We start from the raw sequence: 10,000 nt of genomic DNA, 5'->3' as shown, positions 1-10,000 counted from the left end.
CAGTGTGCAGCTGGAAGAATCTGTCCCTCTCCTTCCACCTGTCAGTGTGTTACAGTGAAACCCTTCCCCCCTGTTACCTCCTGTATGTCAGTGTGTTACAGTGAAACCCTTCCCCCCTGTTACCTCCTGTATATCAGTGTGTTACAGTGAAACCCTTCCCCCCTGTTACCTCCTGTCTGTGTGTTACAGTGAAACCCTTCCCCCTGTCACCTCCTGTATATCAGTGTGTTACAGTGAAACCCTTCCCCCCTGTTACCTCCTGTATGTCAGTGTGCAGCTGGAAGATCTGTCCCTCTCCTTCCACCTGTCTGTGTGTTACAGTGAAACCCTTCCCCCCTGTTACCTCCTGTATGTCAGTGTGCAGCTGGAAGATCTGTCCCTCTCCTTCCACCTGTCTGACACAGATCTTACAGGAGAGCTGAGATACGGCCAGGGCTGCCCCTCTCTAGGCTGAAGGTACAGTGGAGGAGTCTCTGACCACCACTCCAGATGTGGTAGAATGGAATCTCCTGGGGGAAGAGACACGTACGGTGATTCATTGATCTATTGATTGGCTCAATAGACATATTCTCTAAATGACTAAATGACCCCAACAGGATGTGGACACCGGCTCGTCGAACATCTCATTCCAAAACCATGGGCAATAATATGGAGTCTCCGACTATCACTTCAGATGTGGTAGAACGAAATCTCTTGAGGAAGACATTATATTACATTAGTGTGTGTTTGAGAGGGAGAGAGAGAGAGAGAGAGAGAGAGAGCGTGCGTGCGAGAGAGAGAGAGAGTGTGTGTGTGTGTGTGTGTGTGTGGTGTGTGTGTGTGTGTGTGTGTGTGTGTGTGTGTGTGTGTGTGTGTGTGTGTGTGTGTGAGAGAGAGAGAGAGAAAGCGTGTGTGTCTGACCTGGTACTTGGCCAGTAGTTTGCTTCTCCATTGTGAGTGAGGGATGTCATGGATGGACAGACGCAAGTTGTGGTAGCTATCTTTAAACAACAGGGGTTTAGGGTTCTCCAGCAACACCCCCCCTAGACTCCTCTCCAACTCCAACACCTCCTACAGAGAGAGACAGAGAGAGAGAGAGGTAGAGAAAGGGAGAGACAGAGAGAGAGAGAGGGAGGGGGAAGAGAGAGAGAGAGAGAGAGAGAGAGAGAGAGACAGAAACAGAGAGAGAGAGAAAGAGAGACAGAGCGAGAGAGAGGGAGAGGGAAAGAGAGAGAGAGAGAGACAGAAACAGAGAGAGAGAAACAGAGAGAGAGAGAGAGAAACAGAGAGAGAGAAACAGAGAGAGAGAGAGAAGAGAGAGAGAGAGAGAGACAGAGACAGAGAGAGACAGAGAGAGAAAGAGAGACAGAGCGAGAGAGAGGGAGAGGGAAAGAGAGAGAGAGAGAGAGAGAGACAGAAACAGAGAGAGAGAAAGCAGAGAGAGAGAGAGAGAGAAACAGAGAGAGAGAAACAGAGTGAGAGAGAGAAGAGAGAGAGAGAGAGAGACAGAGAGAGACAGAGAGAGAGAGAGAGAGAGAGAGAGAGAGAGAGAGAGAGAAAGAGAGAGAGAGAGAGAAACAGAGAGAGAGAAACAGAGAAACAGAGAGAGAGAAACAGAGAGAGAGAGAGAGAGAGACAGAGAGAGAGAGAGAAACAGAGAGAGAGAGAGAGAAACAGAGAAGAGAAACAGAGAGAGAGAGAGAAGAGAGAGAGAGAGAGACAGAGAGAGACAGAGAGAGAGAGAGAGAGAGAGAGAGAGAGAGAGAGAGAGAGAGAGACAGAGAGAGACAGAGAGAAAACAGAGAGAAACAGAGAGAGAAACAGAGAGACAAAAGGGGGGTGAAGACACAGGCAGGACAAACATACAGATAGGCCTTGGACAGATAGACAGAGAACCAGACAGACAGAGAACCAGACAGACAGAGAACCAGACAGACAGAGAACCAGACAGACAGAGAACCAGACAGACATAGAACCAGACAGACAGAGAACCAGACAGACAGAGAACCAGACAGACAGAGAACCAGACAGATATAGAACCAGACAGACATAGAACCAGACAGACAGAGAACCAGACAGACATAGAACCAGACAGACATAGAACCAGACAGACAGAGAACCAGACAGACAGAGAACCAGACAGACAGAGAACCAGACAGACATAGAACCAGACAGACAGAGAACCAGACAGACAGAGAACCAGACAGACAGAGAACCAGACAGACAGAGAACCAGACAGACAGAGAACCAGACAGACAGAGAACCAGACAGACATAGAAACAGACAGACATAAAACCAGACAGACATAGAACCAGACAGACAGAGAACCAGACAGACAGAGAACCAGACAGACAGAGAACCAGACAGACATAGAAACAGACAGACAGAGAACCAGACAGACATAGAAACAGACAGACATAAAACCAGACAGACATAGAACCAGACAGACAGAGAACCAGACAGACAGAGAACCAGACAGACAGAGAACCAGACAGACAGAGAACCAGACAGACAGAGAACCAGACAGACAGTGTGTGTGGCGTGTGGCGTGTCCCTCCCCTCCCTACCCTCAGGGCGTGTAGCGTGTCCCTCCCCTCCCTCCCTACCCTCAGGGCGTGTGGCGTGTCCCTCCCCTCCCTACCCTCAGGGTGTGTGGCGTGTCCCTCCCCTCCCTACCCTCAGGGTGTGTGGCGTGTCCCTCCCCTCCCTACCCTCAGGGCGTGTGGCGTGTCCCTCCCCTTCCTACCCTCAGGGCGTGTGGCGTGTCCCTCCCCTCCCTACCCTCAGGGTGTGTGGCGTGTCTCTCCCCTCCCTACCCTCAGGGTGTGTGGCGCATCCCTCCCCTCCCTACCCTCAGGGCGTGTGGCGTGTCCCTCCCCTCCCTACCCTCAGGGTGTGTGGCGCATCCCTCCCCTCCCTACCCTCAGGGTGTGTGGCGTGTCCCTCCCTCCCTACCCTCAGGGTGTGTCCCTCCCCTCCCTACCCTCAGGGCGTGTGGTGTGGCCCTCCCCTCCCTACCCTCAGGGCGTGTCCCTCCCCTCCCTCCCCTCAGGGCGTGTGGCGTGTCCCTCCCCTCCCTACCCTCAGGGCGTGTCCCTCCCCTCCCTACCCTCAGGGCATGTGGCGTGTCCCTCCCCTCCCTACCCTCAGGGCGTGTCCCGCCCCTCCCTACACTCAGGGCGTGTCCCTCCCCTCCCTACCCTCAGTGCGTGTGGCATGTCCCTCCCCTCCCTACCCTCAGGGCGTGTGGCGTGTCCCTCCCCTCCCTAATCTCAGGGCGTGTCCCTCCCCTCTCTACCCTCAGGGCGTGTGGCGTGTCCCTCCCCTCCCTACCCTCAGGGCGTGTCCCTCCCCTCTCTACCCTCAGGGCGTGTGGCGTGTCCCTCCCCTCCCTACCCTCAGGGCGTGTCCCTCCCCTCCCTACCCTCAGGGCGTGTGGCATGTCCCTCCCCTCCCTACCCTCAGGGCGTGTGGCATGTCCCTCCCCTCCCTACCCTCAGGGCGTGTGGCGTGCCCCTCTCCTCCCTACCCTCAGGGCGTGTGGCGTGTCCTGTGTGCAGTAAATCCTCAGGATGTAGTCCAGGGAGAGACAGGGGGCTCTGGGGGCGAACAGGGCCAGCTGTAGCCTCTTACAGGCCGGCTGGGGAGGGCAGGACTGGCCCACTAGACTGTAGGTCCCCAACTGTTCCATCACCACGTGGCAGTTCGACTCCTCTAGCTGGAGGTAGCAGGGGGACGATAGACTCTCCTCTCCCACCGTCAGCACCTCCTAGTGGCAGCATAGAGGTAGTGCAGAGTAGAAGGGGTTAAAGAACTGACTGGACATCTGGACATCTGGACATAAATATTTACATAATCTATTCTAGCATCAGGGTAAAGAAGAATTCAATTAAAGTGAATAAAGATTTAGGACAGTATAAGACACAGAAATGCATCCAGCCTGGTAGAGACAGCGGAGGTGACCTGTCATCCAGCCCGGTAGAGACAGCAGAGGTGACCTGTCATCCAGCCTGGTAGAGACAGCAGAGGTGACCTGTCATCCAGCCCGGTAGAGACAGCAGAGGTGACCTGTCATCCAGCCTGGTAGAGACAGCAGAGGTGACCTGTCATCCAGCCTGGTAGAGACAGCAGAGGTGACCTGTCATCCAGCCCGGTAGAGACAGCAGAGGTGACCTGTCATCCAGCCTGGTAGAGACAGCAGACGTGACCTGTCATCCAGCCTGGTAGAGACAGCAGAGGTGACCTGTCATCCAGCCCGGTAGAGACAGCAGAGGTGACCTGTCATCCAGCCCGGTAGAGACAGCAGAGGTGACCTGTCATCCAGTAGAGACAGCAGAGGTGACCTGTCATCCAGCCCGGTAGAGACAGCAGAGGTGACCTGTCATCCAGCCTGGTAGAGACAGCAAGAGGTGACCTGTCCATCCAGTAGAGACAGCAGAGGTGACCTGTCATCCAGCCCGGTAGAGACAGCAGAGGTGACCTGTCATCCAGCCTGGTAGAGACAGCAGAGGTGACCTGTCATCCAGTAGAGACAGCAGAGATGACCTGTCATCCAGCCCGGTAGAGACAGCAGAGGTGACCTGTCATCCGGTAGAGACAACAGAGGTGACCTGTCATCCAGTAGAGACAGCAGAGATGACCTGTCATCCAGTAGAGACAGCAGAGATGACCTGTCATCCAGCCCGGTAGAGACAGCAGAGATGACCTGTCATCCAGCCCGGTAGAGACAGCAGAGGTGACCTGTCATCCAGCCCGGTAGAGACAGCAGAGGTGACCTGTCATCCAGCCCGGTAGAGACAGCAGAGGTGACCTGTCATCCAGCCCGGTAGAGACAGCAGAGGTGACCTGTCATCCAGCCTGGTAGAGACAGCAGAGGTGACCTGTCATCCAGTAGAGACAGCAGAGGTGACCTGTCATCCAGTAGAGACAGCAGAGGTGACCTGTCATCCAGCCCGGTTTGAGAAAGCAGAGGTGACCTGTCATCCAGCCTGGTAGAGACAGCAGAGGTGACCTGTCATCCAGTAGAGACAGCAGAGGTGACCTGTCATCCAGTAGAGACAGCAGAGATGACCTGTCATCCAGCCCGGTAGAGACAGCAGAGGTGACCTGTCATCCGGTAGAGACAGCAGAGGTGACCTGTCATCCAGTAGAGACAGCAGAGATGACCTGTCATCCAGTAGAGACAGCAGAGATGACCTGTCATCCAGCCCGGTAGAGACAGCAGAGGTGACCTGTCATCCAGCCCGGTAGAGACAGCAGAGGTGACCTGTCATCCAGCCCGGTAGAGACAGCAGAGGTGACCTGTCCAGATCATGTTCCAACCTCTCATTTTGAATCTCTGTATTTTACCAGAACAGCTTATTTCTGATTATGACCTTCGACCCTATTTCATCATCTCTAGTCTACAGCACATTTTCTCAACTGTTTCCTGTGCCAGGTAGCCTTGTGGTTAGAGGGTTGGGCCAGTAACTAAAATGGTTGCTGGATTGAATCCCAGAGCTGACAAGGTAAAAACATCTGTCAGTCTGGCCTTTGAACAAGACAGTTAACCCACTGTTCCCCGCACCTTTATGATTCAGAGGGGTTTAGGTTAAATGCAGAAGACACATTTCAGTTGAATGCATTTAGTTGTACAACTGACTAGGTATCCCCCTCTTTGTCTGTCTTCTTCCCTCCCTCCTTCTCTCTCTCTTCTTCCCTCCCTATCTCTGTCTCTCCTCCTCCCCTCCCTCCCTCACTCCTCTCTCTCTTCTTCCCTCCCTCCCTCCCTCCCTCCCTCCCTCCCTCCCTCCTCCCTCCCTCCCTCCCTCCCTCCCTCCCTCCCTCCCTCCCTCCCTCCCTCCCTCCCTCCCTCCCTCCTTCTCTCTCTCTTCTTCCCTCCCCCTCTCTGTCTCTCCACCTCCCCTCCCTCCTTCTCTCTCTTCTTCCCTCCCTCCTCCTTCTCTCTTCTTCTCCCTCCCTCTCTCTGTCTCTCCTCCTCCCCTCCCTCCTTCTCTCTCTCTTCTTCCCTCCCTCTCTCTGTCTCTCCTCCTCCCCTCCCTCCTTCTCTCTCTCTTCTTTCCCTCCCTCCCTCTCTCTCTTCTTCCCTCCCTCTCTCTGTCTCTCCTCCCCCCCCGGCCCCTTCCTTCTCTCTCTCTTCTTCACTCCCTCTCTCTGTCTCTCCTCCTCCCCTCCCTCCCTCCTCCTCTCTCTCTCTTCTTCCCTCCCTCGCCTCTCCTCTGTCCTCTCCTCCTCCCCTCCCTCCTCCTCTCTCTCTTCTTCCCTCCTCTCTCTGTCTCTCCTCCTCCTCCCCTCCCTCCCTCCTTCTCTCTCTCTTCTTTCCCTCCCTCTCTCTGTCTCTCCTCCTCCCCTCCCTCCTTCTCTCTCTCTTGTCTCTCCTCCCCCCCTCCCTCCTTCTCTCTCTCTGTCTCTCCTCCTCCCCTCCCCCTTCTCTCTCTCTTCTTCCCTCCCTCTCTCTGTCTCTCCTCCTCCCCTCCCTCCCTCCTCTCTCTCTCTCTCTCTCTCTCTTCTTCCCTCCCTCTCTCTGTCTCTTCCTCCAAAACTCCCTCCTTCTCTCTCTCTGTCTCTCTTCCCCTCCCTCCTTCTCTCTCTCTGTCTCTCCTCCTCCCCTCCCTCCCTCCTTCTCTCTCTCTGTCTCTCCTCCTCCCCTCCCTCCTTCTCTCTCTCTTCTTCCCTTCTCTCTCTCTGTCTCTCCTCCTCCCCTCCCCCTTCTCTCTCTCTTCTTCCCTCCCTCTCTCTGTCTCCCCTCCCTCCCTCCCTCCCTCCCTCCCTCCCTCCCTCCCTCCCTCCCTCCCTCCCTCCCTCCCTCCCTCCCTCCCTCCCTCCCTCCCTCCCTCCCTCCCTCCCTCCTCTCTCTCTCTTCTTCCCTCCCTCTCTCTGTCTCTCCTCCTCCCCTCCCTCCTTCTCTCTCTCTTCTTCGCTCCCTCTCTCTGTCTCTCCTCCTCCCCTCCCTCCTCCTCTCTCTCTTCTTCCCTCTCTCTCTCTGTCTCTCCTCCTCCCCTCCCTCCTTATCTCTCTCTTCTTCCCTCCCTCTCTCTGTCTCTCCTCCTCCCCTCCCTCCTTCTCTCTCTCTTCTTCCCTCCCTCTCTCTGTCTCTCCTCCTCCCCTCCCTCCTTCTCTCTCTCTTCTTCCCTCCCTCTCTCTGTCTCTCTGTCTCTCCTCCTCCCCTCCCTCCTTCTCTCTCTTCTTCCCTCCCTCTCTCTGTCTCCCCCCCGGCCCCTTCCTTCTCTCTCCCTTCCCATGTCTCACCTCCCATGCCTCTTGGTGTGTCTGTGTCTTGAGGGTGAGGGTCCAGTCTGGTGTTGGGGTATCTAGCTGGGCACAGTGTGGCAGAGTGAGGACCACAGGTCGACTCAGCAGCATGCCTGATGGACCACAGCTCACCACCGGGCTCAGCACTGTCTGACTGCCCTCCGAAGGTAACCTAGAATAACACATAGTATTAACATGTTAATTAACCCTGTCTCATCCATGACCTCCAACGGCAACCTAGAAAACACTAAGAGACAAGAACACCTTTTTAAATGATTGTTCACTCTACCGTAACTCTTGAACATCATTGAGAAACCAGATTGGATGTCAACATTTGAGCCTGCCTGACTGTAGAGAGACCGCAGGAATCATTTCACTCAACTCAAAACAGATCAACAGTGCTTTAGAGTAAACATGCCTCAGAGAACTTATGAACTGAAAATCAGTGTTGGGGAGAAGAAACGTCATACTTGAGTCGGCCAGATCAGAGGCAGAGGGGATGACCAAGGATGTTGTCTGTTTAGTGAGTCGGCCAGATCAGAGGCAGTAGGGATGACCAAGGATGTTCTCTGTTTAGTGAGTCGGCCAGATCAGAGGCAGTAGGGATGACCAAGGATGTTCTCTGTTTAGTGAGTCGGCCAGATCAGAGGCAGAGGGGATGACCAGGGATGTTCTCTGTTTAGTGAGTCGGCCAGATCAGAGGCAGTAGGGATGACCAAGGATGTTCTCTGTTTAGTGAGTCAGCCAGATCAGAGGCAGAGGGGATGACCAAGGATGTTCTCTGTTTAGTGAGTCGGCCAGATCAGAGGCAGAGGGGATGACCAGGGATGTTCTCTGTTTAGTGAGTCAGCCAGATCAGAGGCAGAGGGGATGACCAAGGATGTTCTCTGTTTAGTGAGTCGGCCAGATCAGAGGCAGAGGGGATGACCAAGGATGTTCTCTGTTTAGTGAGTCCACCAGATCAGAGGCAGAGGGGATGACCAAGGATGTTCTCTGTTTAGTGAGTCCACCAGATCAGAGGCAGAGGGGATGACCAGGGATGTTCTCTGTTTAGTGAGTCCTCCAGATCAGAGGCAGTAGGGATGACCAGGGATGTTCTCTGTTTAGTGAGTCGGCCAGATCAGAGGCAGAGGGGATGACCAAGGATGTTCTCTGTTTAGTGAGTCGGCCAGATCAGAGGCAGAGGGGATGACCAGGGATGTTCTCTGTTTAGTGAGTCGGCCAGATCAGAGGCAGAGGGGATGACCAAGGATGTTCTCTGTTTAGTGAGTCGGCCAGATCAGAGGCAGAGGGGATGACCAAGGATGTTCTCTGTTTAGTGAGTCGGCCAGATCAGAGGCAGAGGGGATGACCAAGGATGTTCTCTGTTTAGTGAGTCTGCCAGATCAGAGGCAGAGGGGATGACCAAGGATGTTCTCTGTTTAGTGAGTCGGCCAGATCAGAGGCAGAGGGGATGACCAAGGATGTTCTCTGTTTAGTGAGTCGGCCAGATCAGAGGCAGAGGGGATGACCAGGGATGTTCTCTGTTTAGTGAGTCCTCCAGATCAGAGGCAGTAGAGATGACATGGGATGTTCTCTGTTTAGTGAGTCGGCCAGATCAGAGGCAGTAGGGATGACCATGGATGTTCTCTGTTTAGTGAGTCCTCCAGATCAGAGGCAGTAGAGATGACCAGGGATGTTCTCTGTTTAGTGAGTCGGCCAGATCAGAGGCAGTAGGGATGACCAGGGATGTTCTCTGTTTAGTGAGTCGGCCAGATCAGAGGCAGAGGGGATGACCAAGGATGTTCTCTGTTTAGTGTGTGCATCATCTGACCATTTTCCTGTCAAAATGTAACGAGTACTTTTGGGAAAATGTACGTTAAAAGTACTTTATTTTAAAAGTAAAACGTACTTTATTTTCTTTAGGAATGTAAGTGAAGTAAAAGTAAAAAATTGTCCCCCCAAAAAATTGTCCCCCCAAAAATTGTCCCCCAAAAAATTGTCCCCCAAAAAATTGTCCCCCAAAAAATTGTCAAAAAATATAGATTGTAAAGTACAGATACCCCCCCCCCCCCCCCCCCCCCCCCCCCCCAAAAAAAAAATCATGACCGTCCACTATATTTATTCATATTTTTTATGATGTTATGATACAAAAATAAACATTAGGGAGAAATATATTGTTCAATAATATCATATTTGAGATCGAACAATCAACTAATTAAAAAGTGAACAGTCAGGGGAGAATCTAAAATATCCCCAAATGTCACCGCACGGGGCCCACATTGATTTTGAGTCACTCTGATAGCATTGGAACAAGACAGAAGCCATGGAAAAATGTGTAGAATTTAAGGAAAGTAGTTTTAAAACTGTAAAATGTTCTCTCTGGAACATGTCAAAAGGTGTAGAATTGCAGTAAATTAGCTTTAAAACAGCAAAATGTTGTCTCTGCGGCCAAGAGGAGGGCCTCTAAATCCGGACCATTGGCCACGCCCACTACCACTGTGTGTGTCTGTGTGTAGGTACAAGGGGAGGTGACCTGGGATGAGTCTAGTTTACTTACGTGGTTTTCTCCCACTTGTTGATGGTGAGGTAGATCTCATAGAACTTCCCCTGAGGAATAGTACCTGGTTGAACCAACTAGACTCACACCTGGAAGAGGAGAGCGACGGGGGGAGACGGGAGCAGAGGAGAGAGGAGGAGAGGGGAGAGAGGTGGAGAGGATGAGAGGAGGAGAGAGGTAGAGAGAGGTGGGAGAGTAGAGAGGAGGGGGGGAGAGGAGAGAGGGGGGGGG

The 10,000-nt window shown here is 53.4% G+C and overlaps 1 protein-coding gene across 1 annotated transcript in view; it reads right to left on the bottom strand.

The window, feature by feature from the left end:
* Positions 1-10,000, bottom strand: part of LOC109885215 (netrin receptor UNC5B-like) — a 98,962-nt gene that overhangs the window by 2,651 nt on the left and 86,311 nt on the right. Inside the window, 6 exon segments of the mRNA XM_031799984.1 lie at positions 344-433; positions 435-509; positions 901-1,050; positions 3,509-3,748; positions 7,228-7,402; positions 9,770-9,846. Of these exon segments, the coding sequence (XP_031655844.1) occupies positions 344-433; positions 435-509; positions 901-1,050; positions 3,509-3,748; positions 7,228-7,402; positions 9,770-9,846 (807 nt within the window).

This window comes from Oncorhynchus kisutch, linkage group LG20, assembly GCF_002021735.2.
Source record: "Oncorhynchus kisutch isolate 150728-3 linkage group LG20, Okis_V2, whole genome shotgun sequence".
NCBI lineage: Eukaryota > Metazoa > Chordata > Actinopteri > Salmoniformes > Salmonidae > Oncorhynchus > Oncorhynchus kisutch.
Note: the sequence above shows the minus strand (reverse complement) of the source record. Positions and strands in the feature narration are given on the sequence as shown.